The 25,921-nt window shown below is 38.9% G+C and overlaps 1 protein-coding gene across 3 annotated transcripts in view; it reads left to right on the forward strand.

The window, feature by feature from the left end:
- CNOT6 (CCR4-NOT transcription complex subunit 6) overlaps positions 1-15,424 on the forward strand; it is a 32,597-nt gene extending 17,173 nt beyond the window's left edge. For 2 of the 3 annotated variants that reach the window (XM_033006152.2, XM_042790188.1), the window contains exons 4-12: positions 3,493-3,578; positions 4,582-4,686; positions 4,773-4,841; positions 6,319-6,476; positions 6,987-7,141; positions 7,800-7,954; positions 8,880-9,110; positions 10,458-10,660; positions 11,355-15,424. In XM_033006152.2, coding sequence (XP_032862043.1) covers positions 3,493-3,578; positions 4,582-4,686; positions 4,773-4,841; positions 6,319-6,476; positions 6,987-7,141; positions 7,800-7,954; positions 8,880-9,110; positions 10,458-10,660; positions 11,355-11,567 — 1,375 coding nt within the window. In that variant the 3' untranslated portion in view covers positions 11,568-15,424. The remainder of the gene's footprint in view (positions 1-3,492; positions 3,579-4,581; positions 4,687-4,772; positions 4,842-6,318; positions 6,477-6,986; positions 7,142-7,799; positions 7,955-8,879; positions 9,111-10,457; positions 10,661-11,354) is intronic. The other variant, XM_033006153.2, reaches the window with a different exon arrangement.
- Positions 15,425-25,921: the final 10,497 nt, after the last annotated feature.

Raw genomic sequence — 25,921 nt, forward strand, 5'->3', positions numbered from 1 at the left:
TTCTCTAACAAATACTGCTGCACAAAAAAAAAAATGCTTTTAATTCATAGTAAGGTAGGAAAGAGGTCAGATTAAACATTCATAATCATGCTAACTACAGTTTTTCCTCTTTATTAATCTGTAGTAATCATTCGTAATGATAGTTTTTATTCTGTTTCTTTTATAACAACAGCAACTAGTCTAATATCTCCTTCCCACGTTTGTTATCATGTAACTGCATTCCAGTGCAAACTGTGGAGGAGAAAAAAAAAAAAATGTTCTAAACACACCTTTTGGTTTTTTCTCAGTTTTGCAGTGCTAAGATGTGCAAAGTTTGCATGGGATGATACCTCCTTTTGGAAGTGAAACATGAATAGTGGTGCCTATTTAGATTATAATTAAGGCTGCATCATTTCACTTTGTAAAATCACTGTTATGTAAATAAATAAATAATTTATATGAGTAAATATTCACAGGCAAAACCCTTTTGCCCTTGACCCAAAGGAAGAGCCTTATCTTAGGTTTATTAGACAGGTACCAGTAACTGCCTTTATTGCTTTTAATTTTGAAGACATTTATGGAGAACTTTCTCAAATCCAGAAAACACTGAGTCTAAGAGTAATGAAAATGTTATTAGAAGTAAAGAAGACAATAGAGAAATAGACTGCCAGAACAGCTCTAATGAAACTGGAAGCAAAGCAACTTTGCACATAGGAATATCAGCCATTGCATTTTCTTCTACTTTAGAAAAGTCCGTTCTGTTGGGGAGGATTAAACTAGTTGATTAAATTGGTACTAAAAGCTCAAATTCCAAAGTCCCAACCTTGGGGGCTGAGCAAAGAGACCTTACCTTTTAGACCATAATTGGAAGCTCTGTTTTGTAGTGTGCTGTATTGTTATTCTCAGCTGTGAAGTAGTCTGTTACTAATGAAAAGCTTTCTTTAGATTTTCAGTTAAAAGCAGTTATTAGTAACAGGTTTCTTCCCTCCTTTATCCGCTCCTCAGGTATTATGAGCTGGCTATCCTAAATGTACTGGAATATTCTCAAATTCTTCTTTACTTCATTAGCATCCTTTTATTTTCATCAGTCTTTTACCTTTTAAATGTTATTGTAAACATAATACTCATGACATGGAGTTAGCTTAGTTATCAGTAATGTTAAAAGATATTATGCCTTCTTCTCAGCACTCTTCCGAATTTATTCTGGCTGATTCTGTGAAGTTTCAGCTCTTCCAAATCCTAAGTCTCTTCTGAGCAGAGGAGGTTAAATCTTGTGAATGTGAAATGTGTAGCTAAGGTCTAGAAACACACTAGTTTTCTATTTGACCTAAAGATAACAATTGAATCCAGGTCTCTAGGTGTGAAAAGCTAGTGCATTGATCCACTGCGCTCTCTCAGTCCTCGGTAATTGCAGCTGATCCATGATTTCTTTTCACTGGGGTGAAAGTGGAAAAAAAACCCTAAGCGCATCTGACGTGATAGGTCTCAGCAGTGTTGTCATTTATGTTTCAGGCTGTCTCTTACTGCAGATACTTCCCATAGCTTCTGGGAAGTTGTTCAAACCTAACGGTAATTCAACACTGGGCATTGCTAATATCTTGAGCCACAGAAATCATTTGTGCTCTCTCATTTGAGAATTGATAACAGGTCTTACAGCTCCCAGATCTGAAGCTCTGGGTTTGCATCTCCCTTCTTACTGCGGGTACTTGAAGAAAGGTGTCAGAGTAGTAAGATTTCTGATCTTTACAGAAAGAGGAGAAAAAATAAACACTGTAACATGTTATCTTGGAAAGCTCAGCTGTAAAACAGATTCTCCTGATATGCTTGAAAGAACTAGTGGGATTTGCTGTGATCCCTTCTGCTGTGAAGAGGGGGAGGGTTCTGCAGAGGCAAGGATCATTAGAGAAAATAGTTCTTTCATCCAAGAGGGAAAGTGTAATGATACCTACTACTGGGCCATTCTTCCAGATTGGTGGTTTTCCTCTAGAAGAGTTTTGTGTATTTTTTTGTAATTCATACGTAACTATTTTTAGACTTCAGCGGGGCTTTGAAAAACTCTTAGAGGAAAAAAGCTTCCTAAAGAATAAACTAGTAGCTTTATAATGTATAGAATATCATCTGTAGAAATAATAGCGATTTAAGTATCAAATGTCTATGGAAGCACTGAGAACTAATGGAGATGCTGTTTTTCTGTTTTGTTTTGTTTAGTTTAGTTTTGGTTTTTTTTTACACACACACCCCCCCCATCCTCTTTTCTACCTGCCATGTGCCTCATTCGTACTTGGAAACCCTAGAATGACACAGTGGGCTGCTGAGTTGCTCTCTAAAATATGTGCTTTTGTCTATGGGATTTTATATTGAAAAAAAAAAAAAAAACCACCAAAATTAAAAAAAAAAACAGTTGGCTAGCTGTTCTATAGTCTGGCAAGCAGTCTTGTCATTTCTAGATAACCCAGTGAAATAAAAAGACAGTCCCCTCCTGTATCTTATTTCACTATTACACACCACGGAGTGCCTCTGGAACAAGCCACTTGACTTTTACCAATGTTTCTAAATATGCAGTGAAACAAAATTTCTCAGGAAGTCTTTGTTAGGGAAGGACCAGGCAGAGTTTACTTTTGAAAGGTGAGTCTAGGAGAAGAGTTGTGTCTCTTTGCTTCAAATGCTGTCTTGTAGAAATCTAAAAGGGATAAGGTGACTCTTGGCATCCAGGTTTCCTTCTTTTTTTTTTTTTCCATTTTTCCCTTTTTTGTTGTTCCAAAATACTTTCAAGTCTCTAGGCACTAAGTTGTAAACACTTTGAAGTAGCAACTTTATATTGAATATGGTGAGGAAGGTCTCTGCTGCTTAGATGGGAATACATTTAAGAAAGTGAAAAGCTCCTAACAAGTCCATTTTCTCAGCCTAGTTCATTGGGCTATCAGAATTCAGGACATGAATTCTGCTCCTGTCTGCATATTGGTTTTGTAGGTTAACAAGCATGTATTTTGTCTTAACACTGAAATTATGGGGAGGGGGGGGAAAAAACAAAACCAAAACAAAAAAAGCCCAGAAATTACTATTTTAAATGACTACATGGTACTGTCAGAGCTCTAATCGTTCTGCTGTGACCCTGAATTTTTTGCTTATTTGTCTTCTGGGGTATAATTTCCCTTTATTTGGCCTTTAATCATAGCCGAACTGTTTCATGGTCTGCTTTGTCAGAGCTGTTGCTGTATCATCACTTGTAGTTACTAAAGTGTTTAATTATTGCTGATGTTTACAAATTTTCAGACTTTTTAAGATGAAATGGAACAGCTACTTTTCTCTGTACTTCAAAATAATATGTGTTTTGTCTCTGTGTGTGTTTTTGAGTGCAGCAAGATTTCTGTAACTATTACTGTTTAGTCTTTGAGTTTTTCAGTATTGTGGTTTGCTAGTATATTGTTTCTCTTCTAGTTAAACTTATACTATACTGCTGAAGACAAATTTTGGTCTGTTTTCAGCCCTATATGATTCTTGCTCTGTCTACAGGGAACTACATTTAAATAACAACCTGTTACGAGTTTTACCTTTTGAGCTGGGAAAACTGTTCCAGTTACAGACTTTGGGTCTGAAAGGTATTACTACTTTTTCTTGGTATCCGTGCTTTGTTTAATGATATTGCTTCTGAGATGTAATGGGTGTAGACTGCTGGTTCATAAAATGTTATTGAATAGAAATCTCAGATATAGCTACTTACTTGCACTTATAAATATCGTTATTTAGGGATTATTTAAAAAAAAAAGAAAAAGAATGAGTTTAGTGAAGCACTCCACATATAAAGATGTTTGCTTCTCTTTCTTCAGAGTGAGCAGAAGCTTTCTGTTACTTGCATAGGGGTTGCATGCAATGCTGCTTTAACTAAAAAATAGTCTGCTGTTAACTGTAGGTATTCAACTCCAACCAAAAAGGGAATGTGCTTTGTACTGCTGTAGGGTACTGTGCAGTTTATGCAAACAGCAATTTAAATCCTTTTTTTTTTTTTTTTTTTTCCTCTGAACTGTATGGATTCTAGCTATAAAATTACTGACCTTGGGGGAACTTGCATCACTAAATCAGGAGCACTGAGTGATACAGTACCTCTAAACACTGTTAAATCTCAAAAGTCTGTTTTTTTTCGCCCTTAAAACTACATAATTGCAATGTGTGTTGTCTGTGAAAACTTTTACAATCACTTTATGCATTTGGGAGATGGTAGACTCTCTACCCAGACACGACTGGTGAATAAACTGACGGTGGATGTTTCACTCGTGTGGAGCCAAGCGAGCAGAGGTGGCTCCTGTGTTCAGCCTTACCCGCTCTGCCTGCGTGTTGTGCCACGCCAGCTCTTCACTAGTTGGATCCAACGAGCCCTTGGGGTGGTCAGTCAGAGGACAGAGGCAGGAGGGAATGTGGTTAACTTCACTAGAGCTATTCACACATCTAATGTTTTGGGGAATTGAAGACCAGAGATCTGAAACCTTTAAGTAGTTCATAGTAGGTGCAGTATCTTTTCTGAGAGATGCCAGCTTTAAACGCTGATATGTAAGTTCATAATGGTTCTGTATATTTTATTCAATATTTCTGTAAATTTGTTTGCAGGAAATCCACTTACACAGGATATTCTGAACCTTTATCAGGAACCAGATGGGACGCGAAGGCTACTGAACTATTTGCTTGATAATTTGGCAGGTACTGCAAAAAGAAGTAAGTGATCATTCTTAAAACATTTATTTCTGCTGTGTAAAATAAATGTGATTGTCACTTGTTGTATCTCTAAAATGTTTCCATAGTTTCAACAGAACAACCACCTCCAAGATCTTGGATTATGTTGCAAGAACCAGACCGTACAAGACCAACAGGTACTGTAACACTTCAAGGATTTTTTCCTTTTTTTTTTTTTTTTTATTTTTTTTAAATTTTATTTTGTTTTATAAAAGCTGTTGATCTTTATCTACTGAAAAAACATTCATGCTCAAATTAACCAATCATCTGTGCAGTGCTGATCAGCCAGCTGAAGTAGTTCTGTCTCAGTTGGGAGACCTGTTTCATGTTTGCCCATCTTTTACTATAAAGTAATTTCTCTTTAATAACCTCCTCACAGGAATTGAAACCATTGCCCACAATTAAAATTAAATAGTTGAATTATGATAGCCTTAATTGAACATTTGTTGGAGAATAAAAAAATGCAAGAATGTGAACATAATTTCAAAAAAATGTAGAATTTTTTTCCTTCAAGTAAACAAATGTGTCATCTTTGACTCTGTAATTTTCTTGCTGTTGGGATTCATGTTTAATTGTTTGCTACTTTTTCTGAATGAATTGTCTAAAATACAGCCTTTTCTGTTTACCTGCACACCAAAAATCTTAGTGTATTTCTCAATTATTGCAGTGTCCCCTCTTTCAGGATTGATGTACATTATTTTCTCCAGTAGATTTTATTAAGGCAGTTGCTTCAGAGATCATGATGTTAATGCAGCTTCTTTTGCTGTCACCTGTTTGTTTTCAAATACTGGGTTTTGACTCTCAATCAGCCTGAGATTGTTGCCTCAATTTGCTAAATCTTCCACCAACTGTCTTGTTTCTTTTTCCAGAGTTGCACTCCACATTTGAGAGGAGCTCCCAATAAGCTTCCAAGTATCTCGTTGCACTGCAAATTCCTTAGTGCTTTTTGAAAACAAACAAAAACCCCCCAACAAAGCAAAACCCCAAATCCATGCTGCTGGATTACCTGTCAAGTTGCCACAAACTCTCTAATTATCACTCCTGTTCCAAACGAATACACAGAGCAGATATATCTTATCTTTACACCTGAATTGTAAGCTTTTGGATATGGAAACATTTAGGGGTTTATTTTGCCTATACTTTTTCATTGTGCAAAGGGATCCTTACACTGCCTATGTTTCTGTTACAGTTCATGGTGGTAATAATTAAGGAAGATTTTAAATAATCTATTTGAAGAGTTTGCAAACGTTTGTGTAGCTAGCAAATATAAGTGTTCAGATACACTTGCCTTGTCTTAGACTTTTCACAGTAGAGCACAACTTAGCTTAAAGTGCATTTGTCTGATATTCACTGCATTAACCATATGAAGAGGAGGTTTGTTTTTTGTTTTCTAATTAAATGCTAGAAGACAGCTGCCATAATTCCAAACTTGTAATTATCGGTTTAGGACTAACAATTTTTTTTTTCCAGTGTAGATACACGAGCTGTGTTTTGATTGAAGCAAATGAAGCATTAATTAAGAAATTTGCAGAAGACAAAAGTGAATAACATAATTGTACATTTTGTTGTTTTTGTTAAATATGTCAGTGTGTAAGTAAAATTATTTTTCTGCAGCCTTGTTTTCTGTCATGTGTTACAACGTACTCTGTGATAAATATGCTACCCGGCAGCTGTATGGCTATTGTCCATCTTGGGCACTGAACTGGGAATATAGAAAAAAAGCCATTATGCAGGAAATCCTGAGCTGCAATGCTGACATCATAAGTCTTCAGGTAAAAGATATACTGTTATTTCTTTTCCTTTTCCATTCCCATGTGCTGGTTTCTTTATATTAAATATATTTACAGTAAACGATCTGTTTTCAAAACGTTATGAAAACAAAAGAAAAAAGAAGTGGTGTTTAGAACATTATTTGTTGCTTGACATCAAAAGAATGCTTTTCAGCCCACACAGTTGGAGTGTGAACCAGCAGCTGCTGATCAAAGAAATGTACGTGGGGGTGTCTTTGTGCCTGTGTGTGTATGTGGGGCTATAACTGACACATTTTCAAATCAAAGTCTTGAGATAATCTTAACTCTAGGGATTACAGAAATTAATTTATATTTTCTTAAAATAGGGATATTGCTCTCAAATTTGCATTCTCTGATGTATTTAATTCTTACAATTTTTTTCCCTTAAATCTAATTTGAAAGTGATTTACACTTCTGAAGAGTCTAAATAATATCAGTCTTCTGTATTTTGCTAATAGTACATTAATGCTGTGCTGTCTTATAACTTTATAGGAGGTTGAAACAGAACAGTACTACAGTTTTTTCTTGGTAGAATTGAAAGAACGTGGCTACAATGGATTCTTCAGTCCAAAATCTAGAGCTAGGACAATGTCAGAACAGGAAAGAAAACATGTTGATGGTTGTGCAATATTTTTCAAAACAGAAAAGTAAGTGATGTGTTTTGCAAAGCCTTCTATTGTGTCTTGATCTCTTTCACATCATTTCTCAGATCTGTCTGCAGCTCAAGCAGTTTGGCATTAGTCGCCCTTTTTGTAGCCTTCCGATAAAGCAATAGACAAGGCACCTAATGTCACTGCTTGCTTCTGAAAAAAAAGCTGTTATTTAAGAGCTGCAGCACTTACTGATTGTATCATATTGTACTTATACAACTGTTTGGATATGAGGAAATAACTTCTCTTCCTCCTCCTGCTTCCATTCTTTTGTGCCCACAAGTAAATGTCGGTGCCAGGTTTAATACCTTTTGGCTTAGAAAAGTTATTTAGTCCCTCTATTAAACCTGCATCTTTGAACTAGAAACTGGTGCAGAATTAGAAAGAAGCACTCTTCTTCTACAGTCTCTTAGTCTCTCAAACTCTCTCTTCCTTTTTTTCTCTCTCAGATCTTTTAATTGAAACTAAGGTGTTATATATAAAAATTGCTAGGAAAACTATATTCTTTGATTTCAGTTTAGGATTTTATGAAATTATGTCATTCAGATTTTCACATCATAACTGTGTTTGAGCTTTAGTGAAAAGGAGAATTATCTATAACGTTTCCTTTTGTATCTGGCTGCTGAAAAAAATACATAAGATGTTTCTCTTTCAGATTTACTTTGGTTCAGAAACATACTGTTGAGTTCAATCAACTAGCTATGGCAAACTCGGAAGGTTCAGAAGCTATGCTGAACAGAGTTATGACAAAAGATAACATTGGAGTTGCTGTGTTGTTAGAACTGCGAAAGGAATTGATAGAAATGTCATGTAAGTCCTATTTAGTTTAATTTTTTAATAGATTGTATTTTGTACATGAAAAAAAACTTTTGTCATAGTAAACCAGAGAAACTAGGTTCTACAGATGAATATAACTCTGCACATTGTAGGCTCAGACAAATTTATTTCCAAAGAGGATTTGGGTAAAGTGATATTGCTTAAATGATGAAGATTTGTTTTTTTCCACTTATACCTTTCTGCTTAAAAAATACAAAAACTTGAGTCTGAGTGATTTTTGCATGATACTTTATGTACAGGTATCAGAGAATCAGTTGGTGTTAGTTGTGTGTTTCTGGGTCATGTATCTGCATCATTTTAGCTTGTTATTTTCTTCACTGTCATGCTTATACAACCTGTTTGTTCTGCCCTGTCATTCTTAATTTAGGAAATGTAAATTGGCTTTACAAGTATCGCAGTGGGTACCTACTCAACCCGTGTTATATTTATCCAAATGTTATTTTATATAATTCAGATTCTAACGAACAAGCCTTTTAAGAAGCACTTCTAGCAAGAGAGGTAACTTAAAATGTGGATCACTTAAAATTCAGAGCTCCTTGCTTAATAAGACAAGAGCAGTGCCTGTTTACTATCAAAACATGAAGAGAACTGTTGTAATTTTTTAGAACAACACTATTTGCCTGTAATTAGAATTATATGTTATTTATGTTAATTCATAGTATTCTTAGATACGTAACCGTTACCTGTAACAAGACAGTCTGTCTGATAATGGTCTTGAATGTGGAACACAATTACTCCAAATGCTTTCTATCAACTCAAATACTTAGTAGATGTAAGAGGAGTTTTACGACCTTAAATTAAATGTTTTTTTCCTCTCCTCAAACACCTTGTTTAAAATTCAATAATAGTGTTTTCTGTTGCTGACCATGTAAGGTAAATACCTGATTTTAAATTTTAGCTGGAAAGCCACATCTTGGGATGGAAAAGCAGCTAGTACTTGTAGCTAATGCACATATGCATTGGGACCCAGATTATTCTGATGTGAAGCTTGTTCAGACTATGATGTTCCTGTCCGAGGTAAAGAACATTATTGATAAAGCTTCTCGTAGTCTCAAACCTGGTGTTTCGGGAGAACTTGGAACCATTCCACTTGTACTGTGTGCAGATCTCAATTCTCTACCAGACTCTGGTAAGAGTTCTATTTCTTATTTTTCAGACTGTTTCAAGTGTGTAACAATTTAAATGTTAAAGTCTCACTTTTTAAAGGAGCTTTCAATTTAGAGAATACATTGTTTGATATCATACGCTCTGAAGGTACTAAGGAAATAGAAGGAGGAGTGAGAAGACAGAACTTTCTTTTGTGAGTGACCTTATTGCCTATGCAGTAGTATAGCTACATCTCGTCTTTCAGAAGCATTTTTATTGTTATCTTACAATACAGGAATGGAAAGGAGGAAGATATCTTCCAAAAATAACTGGTAACATGAGTATGTTGCTGATAATTGTGTTTTCTTAACTGTAAGTGTGAGAAGATAGGTTCTTCTCTTTAAAGTTGCCACCATACAATCATTTTCTGCAGCTCAGTTGTTTTAGGACTTCTAAAACTCAATACATCTCCTACCAGAAAAGGATTCTTCCTTCTTTACCAGCCTACAACCTTTTTTTTTTTTTTTTTTTTTTAATTTCCACTTGGTGCCAACTTTATAAAGGGCAAGAAAAGAACAGATTCAGTGATCGCCTTCTTGGCTTTTTCAGGTACCCAGTTGAACTGCTGAACTCAAGGCCCATCCTTCCTTCTTATTGCTAGTTGTCCAATACAGTAATCTCCATTCTTGGTCCCCCTTCCTTTTGGACTCTGCTTGGCAACTCTTAACATATGTTAGGGTTGATAGGAACAGTTACAGCTCTGCATTAATGGAAATTTTGTTCTTTTTGATACCAGGAAGACAAATATCACTAGTGACTATTGCAGTAGCCAGTTCATGTGTCTGATTGTGTCTTCAGAACAACTAATTGCTGCTTTTATATTCTAGAACCTTAATACAGCTATTCTGAAATTAAGAGGCACATTCATAGTTTTCCAGGACATAAATCTTGTCAGTTTGGTTTTGCAACCTCGTTAAAGTTAACTTTATTTGAAGTAGTGTTACAAAAGTTGACTTTTTTGCAACATTTTATCTGAAAAACATTAAAAGCCAGGAGTTGAGCATAGAGATTAGGAGAGGAGGAAGATGACTACCTAGCATCTGTAGAATTTTATTTACACTTTTTTCATCTTCCACCCCTAGTCTGTACCTTATTAACCTTTCCATTTTTTCTGATCAACGCATGTCTTTTTGTTCTAGGTGATGTTTGTTCTTGACATACATATACATTGTTTTGCAATGTTAAAAGAACTACTGCTGACTGCATTGTGTATGTGTTAAGGTTTTGCTTATATAAAGCATAAAGTTGCATGTATGACTTGAAGTACCTACACACTTATTTGCTGAATGCTTATTAATACCTTCTTGTGTGTATGTGTGTCTCCTTATAGGTGTTGTTGAGTACTTGAGCACTGGTGGAGTGGAAACAAACCACAAAGATTTTAAGGAACTGAGATACAATGAAAGTCTTACTAACTTCAGCTGTAATGGAAAAAATGGAACAACAAATGGAAGAATTACACATGGTTTCAAGTTGAAGAGTGCCTATGAGAATGGTCTAATGCCTTATACAAATTACACATTTGACTTCAAGGTAGGGATTTGGCTGACATTTTGGAAAAGCTTTCCAGTTTTGAATTTTAACTAATGTGATTCGCTGTACAAAACTGTTTAACAAAGAAATTAATCTGTTTGGGTAGCTAACAGTAAATTCACCAAGTTTGTATTTAAAACATCTCAAGCTAGAGTGCCCAGCACTTCAGTCTCCTAGAAACAAAATTTTCCTTTCTTGTTAGTAACTTGCAATAGATTTGCAAGAGTTTGGGTCGCTGTTAGCTTTCCCTGTAAATAGGAAGATTTTGTATGTTAATACTCCAAGCTAAATTAAATAGTACAGCAGGGGCACATAAACTGTCAACTGCAAGGAAATAATCCATGTTGTTACTGGAAAACTCTCAGTGCTCTGTTGCCTAGGGGAAACAAAGATGATTCTTTTCCTCTTCAAAATCAGATAAATACCATTTGAAGCTGTGTAGGAGGTTGGAAATTGCAACCCACAAAATCATAGCAGAAGTAATACAGGGTGGCTTTCCCTTTTGTTTTCCTAATCTGTATCAAGCAACCCATGGGATATAGGAAATAGAAGTCACCTAAATGGATGATGTGCTATAGAGAAGGAATGGTGGCATTTCTTTTACTTGTAATCCTGAGCTCACCTTTTGTTTGGAGGAATATCTTGACTCAAGAATATATACTAATAATCAATTTTATTTCTTCTCTCATTTTAGGGTATTATTGACTACATCTTCTACTCTAAACCTCAGCTAAACATACTTGGCATTCTTGGACCTTTGGATCATCATTGGTTAATAGAGAACAATATAAGTGGTTGTCCACATCCACTCATCCCTTCTGACCACTTCTCACTTTTTGCACAACTGGAGCTTTTGCTGCCTTTCCTGCCTCCTGTAAATGGAATCCATCTCCCTGGCAGGAGGTAGTCAAGTACATTTTAGAGGGCAACCTCAATCTAACTTGTACAATTGTAAAATCTGAATATAGAGGAGTGAGGTATGGCCAACAGGGATTTTTTTTCTTAATAATCTTAATCTTAAATCTAATTATTTGCTAAAGACATAGTAAAAGCCAGGTGCTATCAACAGACACAATTCTGAGCCCAATATACTTTGTATACTGTTTGTCAGCAATTGGTGCATTTTGCACCTTTAATACGTTACAATTAACCTTCCTGTTTCTTCTATCCAACATGACATTTTCATGCCTTGAAATAGGGAATTGTTATACAGTATATTCTCTTTGCACAGTTATCTGTAGCACTACTTTTTTGAGGCCAGTAGGAACATCCACAGAACATTCTTCTGTACTTCACTCCCTCCTTTTTCAGACTTGTTTGTAAAATATAGAATTTGAATTTAGCCTTTATTGATTGTATATGAACAACAGAAAACCTGATTTATGAGATTTTGTACTTTAAAAAAAGAAAAATCAGATTTGGAAAATGATTGTATTGTAAACTAAGGCTAAATTTTTATCTGTTTTCATGTGTTATAAAGGCCAGCTTGTAAAAGAGGTTGTCACAGGTTTTCTCTGCTAATGATTTGCACTGTTAGGGTTTTGTTAGCCCTTTTGTACTACTTTTATGTTCAATTGAGAACGTTGCTTTTAAAATCCAAACCTATAAAATCTTAATATCTTACAGAGATAACGAAATACATTCTGTCTATTTCTCATTTAAAAAAAAAAAAAAAAGAGAGAAAAGCATGGAGTTCTCGCAGAACAGATAAGCTAAGCAGTGAATATAAGTAGACCTGTATGGATTGAAAGTTATTGCTGATGTGTATACCCTCAGATATTTTTCTCATCTCTAACTTTTGAAGTAAAATTTAGGAATACTTGTGTACAGCTTCTTCATTTCTGTTTTAAATACTTGTCCTATCTCCACTGTGCCTGCTTAAATTTGTTCTCAACTAGCACTGCCTGTGCATGCAGAGAGATCCTGTGCATCCTCTTTTATTTTTTTTAAATAATGTTAACACTTGTGAAAATTTTATGAAGATACTTTTGTATAAGCTGTGGCATCTTTTTTTCCTTTGTGAAGCATTGAATATCACACTTTTTGAACATGTTCAGGTTATGGGTACACAGTTTCTAGCTTCTAATACCCATGCACTGCTTCTTTCAGTGTCATTGCACAGTGCAGTTTTTCCCACTAAGAATTACTATCATGTGAATTCTCTTTCATTTAAGTGTGTTCCTCAGTTTTGGAGAGTATAATTCCTTGAAGAAAAAAGAAACAACCCCACATTTTCTATTGATGAAGCAGTGTAAAATAAATGCATTTTCAATACAGGTCCCAAAGACAATTCTTCAGATCATTTTTTTAAAGTGACCAAGTCTTGTTTTAAAGTGTCAAGCAAAAGTTATAGTGTACCCTCAGTGCCATTTGTGTCACGAAGCCAAGTATATAACAGCTTATAAATTTAACTTGTCTATTTCTATCTAAAAGGGAGAATTTATCATCTCCTTAAACTAATACAAGTTGAATAATCAATGTAGAAAAAAAAAAATGTGAGATAGAGAGCTTGGTCTTAAACAGCTTTTGTTTCAGCTGCGGGCAGGGAAGCAAAAGGACACTGAGCATTAAGAGAAAACTTTCTAAATATTGTGAATTTTTATATATAAGAGAGTGGATTGGTAATAATGAATCAAAATTTTATTGAAAAGTAGTCAGCACATAAGTGTGCTCAAACAGTTCTGTTTTAATCTGAAAGTAAAAATTACAAACAGTTCTGATATGTAAAATGTACATTTTAAAATTTCAATATGAGAAATTTTGATCTTGAATCCTTGTCTGGGACCTGATCTCTTGGGATTATTTTGTTTTGGTTTTAGTTGTGAAAACACCAAACATGTCCAGTTTATAATCAGTACATTGAAATGCTGGTAGTATTGCTGTAGTAGACTTAATGCGTAGTGTTATTTTTTTTTCTGTTTGTTTTTTGGGTTTTTTTGTAAAGTGTGAATAAAAGGTGTTTTACTCCTGTTTCCTTAATGATGTCTTGGTAATGTACATCATGATAATTTCCAGTGATGATGAGCCAAATCAGCTTGTCAGACTGAGCAAACTTATTTTTCTTTTCTGATTATCTGGATTGTGTAATGAGTCCAGAAAGCTTTACAGAAGGGGAAGGGAAGCACTTACTCATTTTGTATTTCTTAGAGGGGGATAATTTACTTTAATAGATGCTGGAGCTTGAGTGCACTTGTTAGATTCTAAAGGTTTGAGCTTTATCCAATATGTGTTCTCCTGTATTGCTTAGTCTTAAAAAATATTTGAATTTATGACAGCATGTTAAGATAGGGCCCCTTCTGCTTTTGGAGTCTGTTCCTGCTTAGTCACCTTACAGGCTAAGGGTCCATTTAAATAACCGTTTCCTCCAGCTTTTCTATTAGTCCATTATGTCCCAATCAAAAACCCACTGAATACATTGCAGACACTCCTTTTGACTTCACTGGGTTTTAACTGGACTGCAGCTATGACTCAGGGGCTGAAGGAAGGAGAAATATTTTGAATATAGGGAAAGATCAGATGGCACCAAAACAGAGCTGAGATAAACTTTGTCAAGCAATCTTTCAAAGAAAATATATTCCTGTGTCAAACAAATCTAACTCAGAAGTCTCAATTTCCAGCTATAACATAGAATAAGGCAATAAACTGTGTCTTCACAAAATCAAAATGTTTGTTTCATAGTTTTTAACATAAAATGGTTCTTTGCAATATTTTATTTGAGGTGGTTTTGGGTGTTGCCATAATGTAACTTCAGTGTTCTTCTTGTAAAAGCACATTCAGCAGAAGTCACAGAACGTCCTTGGGGTTAAAAGAATTTATTTAGGTTAGACCAGGCTTTTTTCCACTTAAAGTACAGTCAGCCATATCTTGTCTAGTTTTATTTACATTTACCAAGAATTCTGGGTGTCAAAGTGTAAATTGAAATATACCTTTAACTAAAAGAATTGGTTAGAATAAAAGACTAATATCACAAGTTACTGCTTTTAACATAACACGAGTAGGGGGGGGAAGCATATAAGTCAGTGCGTGCGGTAATTATTTTGTCCTTTTAGCAGATAAAAAAAAAAGTAAATTTGGCTAGCCTTTGACAAAACTGACTTTAAGAACATTGTATGTTTGCATCTTTGATAAAACTGTAGCAACTCTCTCGAGGTTTTTTTTAGAGAAGACTTAGAAAATAGCTTATGGTTTGCTTTTTCAACCCCACAAAACCTGTATGAAAGACAAAATAATTACAACACCACTGGGGGGGAAAAAACCCAACTAATTACACTGTAAAACTTAAAAAACTTCAGTTAACCGCTTAAGTAGCAAGCCTTTTTCATCCAGCCACACACAGTATTTTTTAGTATGTTAACTGCTATTCTTTTCCTTTGGTTGCATAAATTTGTAACACTTAAGTGTCTTGGTATGTTTAAGTAGTGTCTAAAATAGAATACCTTAGTCTTTATTCACAGTACTTCTGTATAATGTGTAATGCACTGGACTAACTCTTGTTTACCATTCATGTAACAAAAACCAGCACATTATCTGCACTAAGCTCAAAGAATGTTGCATTTGTCTATAGGCAGCTCTTCAATAAGATAAATGGGAAACTGAATATGGTCTGATGGTAAACAAGGGCTTTTACTGTTCTCTTCAGTGGAACTTTCTTCTTGGTCAAATTTTAACTAGTTAGTATTATATTTATATACAGGGTCTTCTTTTTCTTTACCAATGTATTTTCCTACTCATAGCTGACCAATAAATCCAATATCTGTTTCAAACCTTCTTGAAGTCTAATTCATATTTTAACTTAATTCCTGAAGCTTTTCCTGAAGAGTTGCACCTACAGCCAAAGTGAGTAAAGTGCGTTAAGGGTAAAATGGAAACATGTAAGAAAATAATCCCAGAAAGACTTTCCTGTACTTTCTGTTACTTTTCTAGATCTGCAGACCAGAAAGCTGCTTGAATCAGTTGGGTTTGGATTGCAAAATTAAGACCTGATTAATAATGCCTCCAGAGTTTGTGGAAAACTTGTGTCCAAACCTGCTCAGATCTCAACCCCATGTCTTCATATCTGGCCATCTTCTGACCTTCCTGAGACAGTTGGGAAGGTCAGTTGTGCAGTGTAGGGTCCACAGGTTTTGTCTGGGTCCTGTAGACCCTGCACCTTCCTTCCTCTTCCCACCCCAGAAAGGCCAAAGTAGACTTGGGGTCTGGTAGCAGGAAGGGATTCAAAGGGTTTAATTTACCATGGAAGGGGAACAAAGTGAAGATTTCTTACTTTTTTTTTTTTTTTTTTCAGGAATGAGATTCAACTAATTGTTGGCCTTAGTTTATTTTAATAACACATTCTTTCTGGGGAGGTTTCTTCTGTATCAGAGTATATGCGTAAACAGTGCAGACTCTGACATTTTATATGATATTCCCATTACAAACACAAAACTTCTGAACAAACTTGCTGTGTAAAGCACTGAAGCACACAAGATTTCTCACTGGCACCCCTGCCTCTCTTCAGAACTCATGTTCAGCATATTGGCACTGCTTTGCTTTGAAATAAATAACCTAGTTCAGTGTTTCCATGAATACCACGTGCCCCAGGGTGTTCAGCTTGTTTGTAGTTTTAAAATCTGCTGTCCTCAAGCAGCTGTAAGTCCCCAACAGAGCGATGAGTCCATTACAGACTTCAGCAATGATTTCTCTTTGGTTCTGTCTAGTGGGTGAAGTTTTAATTCCCACCATCACATTGGCAGCCTTGCCACTAGATGGTGTGTGTAACACAGGCTTCATGTGCGCAGAATGTTGCTGTGAACCTGTCCAGAAGGCAGGGCTTGTAGAATTACTTGGAGTATTTGTGGGAATTCTGGCCCAGGAACGAACTTTTCCAGTGGCAGCAGTTGGTTTGGTAACATCTATACCGATTAAATATTGGCTTTATAAATCCAGCTGTCATGATGGGAACAAAAATGACCTACTTGGTCCTCAGTGGTAAAATCATTCCAGGGCCTTTGCTTGCTCCATTTAATCTTAACATTATGTTTTAAGATGAGTATAGTTGTTACATGGTTCCAAAGTGGAGTTTCTGAGCTCTTAAATAATATCTGCTAACGTGGCATGTAAGTATTGGGAGACCTATCTGTAGGAAAACTCTGTGCCTGACTTAATGGAGAGCCTGGTGCCCTGTCCAGAGAGAGCATATGGAAAAAAGAATCTCACTCAAAGACAAAGGATTGAGTTGAGCTTGCGTCCTGTGGTCCTAAGCCAGCTAGGAGAAAATTTCTTTCTTTAGCTTGCAGTAAAATAATTATAACTATCTTAATATAATTGAATCCCAAAATCACTCTGGCCCAACTCCAAGTTACTGGTCCTTCATACTCTGTGCCACTGGCACTTCAGTGATAGTACAAAGTTGGATTATAGGGTTCTTACAGGTTGGAAAAATGCCTTGTAGGGTGGGAATTTCCCAAATCAGTGCAGGTGACTGCATGGCATTTCTTTTCTGACACAGGTAGAGCATAGGAGCCTTAAAACATCTGAAATCGAGCCTGAAGAGAGAGGAGGAAGGAGAAGAACCAGAAAAAGATAAGTGGAAAGGACAAGAATATGCAAGGTACATCAGATGACCTTTTGGGAGAAATCATACTTCATTAAAGGTGAGTGTTCTGGTTACTTTCTTGCTTTTCATCTTCCCCTCCTAGACCAGAGGCACTAATTGTTCACTCTCTAAATGTTCACTTACTCTGTTTGCATGGAAAGCAGTAAAGCTAATTAACCTATGGGGACCTTTGGTGCATTTGAATATTTTCTTATTCCAAAATAAGCCTGGTATTCTCACAGGTTATCAATTTTTAAAAGATAGGAAGGTATGTTCTGGTTAAATCTTCCCAGCGTGTCAGTGGACAGTATAGATTTCTTTTAAAAATGCTAGATGTTGTAAAAACATACATTACAGAAAATAAAAACTTATATATACTCCTGCTGGGTTTTAATGATCACAGTGATTTAAGCTTCAGCTAATTATTCTTAGCACACTTTCTATTTTCTTAGTTACTTTAGTTTAGTTTTTCTAGTTTTTTCTAGTTCAAGGCACAGACTGCTCCCTTTGGGTGACAACAGTGAATTAACAGTAGTTTCTCTGCTGTGGCTAACGGTCTTGATAGCTCTTCAGAGACTGGATTTATTGACTTTATTTCCCTTCTTCCTTTTCAAAAAATAGCATATCAGTGAATAGTCTGCTTTTTGGCCAAGATAGTCAAGACCTGTTTTATCTAAAGACCCAAACCAAGCTATGTGCTGCTTTTGCTGACCCTGGCAGCAAGACATCACCAAGGTGCAGGTTAGATGGGGGAATGCCTATTGATGCACAAGGATTTCTTTCCACCCTGTCCTCCCCTCCCACCTCTCCCAGATAAAGCAGTGGCAGAGGAGTGTTAGGATTGCCTACAAGTTGCTCTCGTGAGCAGTGTGGGGTGAAGCACCCTGCCTGACACTGTGCCTGGCAATACGGTATCACCCGTGGCAGGGCTGTTGCTTCTAACACGCCAGTCGTTTGACAAGGCTACCCCTTCTCTTTTCTCGTTTAGTTGTTCTCTGCAGTTTTCTGGGCTCTGTGGGGACATAAGCCAAGCTCCAGTGGTACATCAGAGTGCTTCACCACTCAGCTCAGTTTCATGGTGTTGGGATGTTGTGAACCCTGTTCTTGTTAGTTGGACTCACGCACTCATGCAGGTCATGGGGCGCGTATGCTGCTGTCATGAAAGAGCTGCTGCTGAAGCCTCAGAAATATGAATTACAGGTTACCGTGCAAAGGAAGTGAATGGAGATATTTAATATCTGTCTTGGTTAACACCTCTGAAGATTGAGCTTCCTTTGTCTCAGCACGGTCATGAGTTTTTCCAGTGAATAAGAGCAACTATACTCAGTAGAAAGTCTACGTGCATTGCCCAGAGACAAAGGAGTGAGCCAAACATACTTATCTTTCAAACTGCATTTTGATTTTCAGAGTCTCTGTTCATGAACGTATGTATTTTCGTTCCTTTTGCAATGTTTTAAGACAATGTGTAAAACAGCTGAAGGTTTATACTTCCACAGCTGCCCTCTGGGAGGCTGTACCTCTGTATCAGCATGGGCTATTTCTGCAAACACATTCAGGTATTAAACCGGAAGTATTTCTGGTGTAAATTTAAGTAATAGACTACAGGAAGGTCTGGGATTACTCTTGGTAATGTTTTCTCCCTTAGGTGGAATCTTTCATCCAGGGACCAGTGAGGGAGGAAGTTGATGAACAAATGGTAGAAATTTGGGTCTTGGCCCAAGACAGCCAACAGGAAATTTTCCATTAACTCCACTGGGATTTCACTGGGAAAACAAATATTCCAGGAGTACAGAAAAATGAAGTTACCACATGTGCATATAGAACAGACTATCTTCCCTGAGATCTGTCCTGACCCACTGAACCACCGCAGGCAGGGAGGGTGAGTGACCTGCAGCACCAAACATGGGAATTCACATTCCACTGCACTGAGTTTACATTGCTGGGTCCAGGCCTGAGTCTTTGGGGCAGCTGTACAATTTAATCAAGCTTTCAGATTTGACAGTGTGAAAACTGTGGTTTCATCTAGTTACATCACTTTCAGTAGACAGCCAGCTTTTTCATTACATTTGTCTTTGTATTAGTCATGTCCTATAGGAACTATTGAAATGAATAAAGAGAAAGAACCCACACAGCACTGCAGCACGTGCTCCTCTCTCACCACCGCGATACTTTGCTGGCTATGAAAAATCTGTTTCTATACATTCATTTTTTCTTATAGGTTTGGCTGATCTTACAAATTCTTCTTCTTCCCCTAAGTAAGAATTACTCCCGTTCTACAGAAAGCAAAAATAACAAGACAGTAACTTGCTGAAGGTCCCAGGTGTCCGGACTGTGGAGCGGGTGATGCCTGTGGTCCCCAGCTCCGGCTCCTCAGTTGTTTCAGCTCCCTCGTGTCCTGCGGGTGAGCATCAGTCACCTCCCGGGAGCCGAAGTGAGCGGAGGGAACATAACAAGGATGCAATTACTCTGCATTCAGGTACATGGAATGGTGTGAGAAGAGCACGGAGCTGTGGCCATGTCCTGTCCAGAGTACCTCTCCACAGCATGTTGAGCAATGTGCCTTCAGTCCTCTCCTGTCCCCAGTGGGGGAAATGTGTGTGGTGCAGCGTTTTATTTTCTTAGTGATTTTAAAAATACTCTACTGCTGGCATGGAATGCTTTGTACAAGGTTCTGAAAGCAGTGGCTCCTTAAATATGCCTGCAAAGTCCATGATCCATAAAGATACATAAATCTGTGTTGTCTGCTGAAGTACAATGGAGCTGAAATAGCCTGGGAGCTAGTGCAGATCAGGATGTGCGTGCTTGTACCCGAAGCAGTAAAATCTTATAGTCCAAGTTATGATCCAAGTGAGGAACACTTCTCTATTATTAAAAAAAAAAAAAAAAAGTGACAAACTGCTATGTAAATGTAGCCCTTGATACCGTTAATGAGAAAGGAAAGAATCCTAATAAATCCTAATTAGAGAGTTCTGTCTTGATACCTAGGTCCTTACAGCCCCACAGTGTCTGAGTCTGACGAAGTTATGGCAGATTGTATTAAGTGTTGCTATTCCTGGAAGAGCGGGAAGTAAGGAAAATGGGAAACACAATACCATTTTGCAAAACATTTTGAAATTAATTTTTAAATGAAATTGCTAGAATAGACCAAATACCATTGGATGCAGCAGAATTTGGTAGGGAGGCTGAGGAGGGGGTTTGTTTCCTCGGGAATTTTGGCAGCAGTTGTTTTCATCTTTACTTTCATATACCAAAAATTCCAAGGCAATGGGCATCCCAAATTTCTGCCAAGCCTAATGGGATGATATTTAAATGTTGACTTGTTTTTCTTTCTATCCCATATTTCTTGCAATGGACTGTAGGAAGAAGGTTTTGTCTGTGTGCACAGAATCCAAAGATTTCTGCTGCCTGACTGAGACTACCAGGTAATTTTCTGTTGCCAGCATTAGCCTTAGCAAGACATTTTTCTCAGAATCCTTTTGTTGAAGACAGTGAAATTTAATGAAGTGAACTGATGAGCTGGGAGCAGGTTGTACTACCCTTACTGTCATGTGCAGTGCGTCATGATTTCTGGCCAATTGTGCCAGAAGTGTTTTTACAGTATCAGAAAAATGTGCAAAGACTATAGATTTTTGTTGGCATCTTTCTAACAAAAAAGAAAATTTTGGGAAAGATTATAATGGGTCCCCCAGTCGCCAGCTACTACATCCATGGTAGCTACCACCATGGAGCAGCCAGTGTGTATCTGCCCACCTGGAGAGTGAAGTCTGTGTTTCATCGAGGATTTTGCTTCTTTGCTTACTTGCAGCAAGACTCAATTTCTTATCTTTTTGGTGGTAGAAACCACCACTTCCATTCGCCCGTGGAGACTCCCCTATGATTCCACTAGTGTTGCCTTCTGGATTCAGCTGTTACCCCTGCATGTTTTTCTGGTTGATGCTATCATACAGTTAAATAATTAATTTGGTTAATTATACTTAGAAAGGGTTTCAGGGTGGAGACCTAACTGACTCATTGCAGCTGGTTTCTTGTGCAGCTCATTCTTTTCTTGAGAAATTACTTGATCTGAAGCTTAGAGGCAGCAGAGAAGGTAAAACTTCCATTTCTGATCTTTAAAATTACGATGGGAGGTTTTCACCACACATCATACATGGACCAGTCATCACTGTGGCTTTTGCGGACTTCCTAGAGCAGGCAATGTTTTATTATTCTAAGAAAAGAGAAAACACTTTGCAATAGATCCTGCTATTTGCTTGTTGCTATAAAAAGATTGGGAAGGGGAAGTGGGGAGGAATCTGTTTTAAATCCAGCTGGTACTAGCTCAGCCCTTCAGGGAAGCCCAGCGCTTAATTGCTCTCATATTTCTTTGACCCAGTTAGCATTGCACAAATGCTCCTGATCACAGGACTGTCTAATCCTCTCTTGGATCCTGTTAAATTTTATCTTGTTGACATCCTGCAGCAATTAATTCCAGGAGCTGACCCTGCACAGCAAGAAGGTCTGGTGCTTTCTCTCTGAATTGTCTACTTTTCATTTTCCATCTGTGTACCTTTGCTCAAGCAAACAGGTTTGGAGCAGGGGCAGGGCTGTGCCTGGGGAGGGGGGCTGTGCCCCAGGGGCTGGGGGTGCCTCGCACCCGGCTGCACGGGGAGGGGGGACGCTGCACCATGGCTGAGCAGCTCCAGCATCACAGTGCCTTGGCCATGCTGCATGTCACCTCGTAGCACCTTGCTGAAGTGGCACTGCAGATGTTTTGGGGTGTGCTGGGGCTGAACCAGGCCTGGGGACAGCAGCAGAGCCCCAGCTGCAGCTTCTCCAGCCCATCCTCACCTCCTCTTCCTGGGCAGGAACAGAAATTTGTTTTGCCATCGCTACCAAATCACTGCTAACTGCAGTGTCAGCTGCTCAGACATCCACCTGTCCTTAAACCGGGGTCCTGAGTAGGATGTGGATGTTTCTGGATTCAAAACTGGGCACGATCAAGCCTTTGCTTGCCCTAAAGACCAGGAATATTTTTGACTAACAGCGCTGGCTCTGCTGTGAGCAAGGACCATGCACAGGTTCCTTTGCTCTTTGTGCAAATCAACTTTAATCTGAAGCAGCCAGCTAATCTCACTAATGAGGTTTGAATGGCTCATAGGCTCAGCAAGTTGGGGACAGCCACTCTCTGTGCATTTGTGCAGCACCCAGGTGAGCAGGTGAGCAGGACCTGATGGGGCAGTTGGTGTTACTAACCCATGAAGGCCATCTGCGAGCAAACATCATAATTTTTTCTGTACAGTTCAATGCTTCTATAGCATGACCTGAGGGAGAACATGAAGAGCCGTTTGAGCAAAGTTGGTATTTCTTGTGTAATTGCTTTGGAGCCTGGACACTTGAGATGTGGCATCTCCCTTTTCTGAAGGTGAGCCACAAGCCACGTTAGCTCCACCCAATGCTCCATCGAGTGAGTTGGAAAAATATAAAAATTGCAGGTTCTGGTATAAACCAGAAGCCATTTTCTCTCCTACATACTTGTGACCAAGGGAAAAATAACAAAACCTTCAGCTAAACTCAGCTGAGTTGTAATGTCCTATTCTGCCATCAGATGCGATGTGGCAGCCTCCCTGCTGGTTAGTTCTGCTTTCACCTTGCGTGACCACCCCACGTTGCAGAACGGAGACTTGCTGATCGCAGAGGGGAAAAGCCACTGCAAGTGGTGCGAAGTGCAGGCAGCTCAAACACTGTGCTTAACACACAGTGTTTGCTAAGCTCACAGCAGGCTGATGGACTTTCAGTGAGATTAATTAAAAGCAAAGTCAAGAAGTGGCTGACAAAAGGCTAATACACACAAATAAATAAACTAATAATTTGATTTTCCTCATCATCTGCTATTAGAAATCTGTGCTTTAAATACAGCAAAAACTTACTCCCATTGCAGGCCCATTGCAAAGCACTTACAGGCCCCCTCTGATTTTAAATGGCATTTGGTCAAATATTGTGTAGCAACTAGATGGTATTCCAAAAATGTCCAGTTTTTCATCAGCTGCTCACAATAGTCCTCGGAAATGTTGCCTCCAGGAGCATTAATTCCAGGAAGGCTACAGTTGCCAGGAATGTTATATCTGTATTTACACAATGTCTATTTTGCATCAGCTCTAGCTCATGCCAGGCAACTTTAATGATACTTGAGCATCCCAGAGCACGGGAAAAGGCCACAAGCCCAAGATGTGGTGCTTCAGGTGTCATCACTGGTGTCAGCTGTGGCCCATGTAAGTGATGCAAGCCACAAACACACACATGGGCTCCGGTGAGTGAGACAGAGAGCTGTGCTTAAGTGATCTGACTCTTCAAACACAAACAGAAAAGCTTTCAGCCATCATTTCAGATCTCTCTTCTGCCCATGCTTACAGCTGCAAATGCAAACCACTTTGCCATTAATCATGCTGATGGGACATACGAGGTTTTCATTCAAAGCTAAGGGATTCCTGCTTAGTCACTAAATGCAGTTTAACTTCATTGTACACCATTTATCATTACTCTCCACTTAGGAAGGCTCAAAGTTAATTAAAATATGCTCTCAACGAGCAATTAGACACAATTGCATGCACTTCAGGGCATGGGGAAAGCCTAATGCACTATCCACAAAGCCCCTGTTTTAAGCAAAGAGACCCTGTGTTCTGCCTCAGGCTTGGGTCTGATCCCCTTGTTTAGGTCCTGTGTTTTCTCTTGGAGCTTTAAGATTGGGATTTTTTTCTTAAAACAAAAATAGCTGCTTCTATCCTAACTCCAGAGTTAGACCTTTTGAGAAACTGGTTTTGCTAACCTCAGTTCCCCACCTCCTGCAGCTACCTGTTTGCATTCAGCCCTTACATCTGCTCCAGCTTGTCTCTGGTCATGACGATCCCTCGCTGAAAGAGACCCATTTGTGACTTATCCCTGCCTGTAACCACGTTGTACTGGCTCATATTTTAGTTTCTAATCAACATCTGTCTTCCTGGCTGTCCTGTTGGCACAGAAAGGCCCCTCTGCACTGGATGAGGAGCTTCTGAGCTGCATCTGCATTGTACGGGCCTAATCATCAGAGCCCATCAGCGAGGCTCACAGAGCCATTGCTTCCTCACCTTTGGTTCGAGCTGACTGCTATCTTTGTCACTTCAAAGACAAGCATTTGAGGTAGGAGTGGGACAGTTTTGTTACTACCTCACCATCTCTGCTTTGTAAATTCTGGTTGTGATTTTCTGTGTCCAGATGTATTTACTGTTTGCAGCAGTAAAGGGCGGCATAATCATGCAAGCAAAATTGCACGTTAGCCTGTAGATTGCTTGTGAACTGGTTGCGAAGGCTGAGACTGAAAGCTGCCGGTGGGATTTGGATACCAATTCCCCATTCAAATTAATCCAAATCCCTTCGGCAGTTCCAATGATCTCAATAAATGAGATTTTGCTGCCAGTGACTTTAAATGCAGAGCCTGCCATGAGATTGGCCATGGAAGCAGCACAGCTTTTATCTCACGCCGTGACCTAAATTCCTAGATAAGGTTTTCTTTCTTGTGTGGGAGGACTTCTGAACAGGCTGTGACTTCTGCAGGTTTATCCCGACTGCTGATTCCTCTGCTGCTGTTTCGTATAGAGGAAAACACAGGGTGGAGCATTTCGCAATAGCCCCAGATGTACATCCATGGGGGCAGAATGGTCGCAGAAGTGGGGCAACAGGGAGAAAAGTGTCCTGTCACCCCCTCCACATGCATTCCACTTCTTTTCCTCTGGTAGGACTGGTGGGGGAGCACCGGGGCTGCTACAGCAACCGACACCAGCAGCAATGGGGCGAAAGGGCTGCCCCACACGCTGGCTCCTCACCGAGCCGGCCCAAAGCACATCCCTGGGAGGTAAATGATTTTGTATGGCTGCAGAGCTGCCATATCACGGGAACTGTTGCAGTATTTAATTGCCCACCGATTTCATGGGGGCCAATGTGCTTGTTTCCAACAGAGGCAATGGTGAAGGAGGTGAGGGCTGTGCTTTTCAGAACAGGATTTACCTGAACCTGAAGGGTGGCTGAAGAAACAACCCTCCCTATCTTCTGTCTCTGTCCTATGAAAACCAGGTTTCCTTTTCTCACCCCCATCACAGACTTTACTGCACAGGCAGAATCCCCTCAGCCCAGCGCCCCCAGCACCCCACTCCGGCTGGGAGCTGCCCCCCTTGCAGGCACCACCGACTCCGTGTTTCCCTCCTCTCACCCTGCTGCCTTGTCACTCCTGTGACCCTAATTTTCCCCGTGCCTCTGTTTGTCCCCATCTTTCCTGCATCCCAGCAGCTTTGGCTTCTCTCACAAAACACAGTTGCTTGAGTAGAACCTCAGTTTTCACTAATGAAAAAGAATGCTGCAGAAAAAGCCAGTTCACTCCAAAGCTTCGTTCCTCCAAGCCCTGCTGCACCTAACAGTGAACACCTAGTGCTCCACGGGCACGTCACAGCCTGCTGCTGAGCAAACCTGGAATCACTGCTGTGTTCACAAATGCCCCCCGGCACTGGGCCCAGCCCTGCCATTCACCCCAACCCCACAGACCACAGCACTGCTCCCTGTCCTGCATAAGAGGAATTGGGGGCTTTTCCTAGGGTGTCCTGAGTTGCAGCTCTAACCTGTTCCTGCACCTCTTTGCTCTGGATATTGCAATATTTGTAGAGCCAGGAGCAGCAGGAATGGCT

Source organism: Tyto alba, unplaced genomic scaffold, assembly GCF_018691265.1.
Source record: "Tyto alba isolate M040663 unplaced genomic scaffold, T.alba_DEE_v4.0 Super-Scaffold_17, whole genome shotgun sequence".
NCBI classification, from domain to species: Eukaryota; Metazoa; Chordata; class Aves; order Strigiformes; family Tytonidae; genus Tyto; species Tyto alba.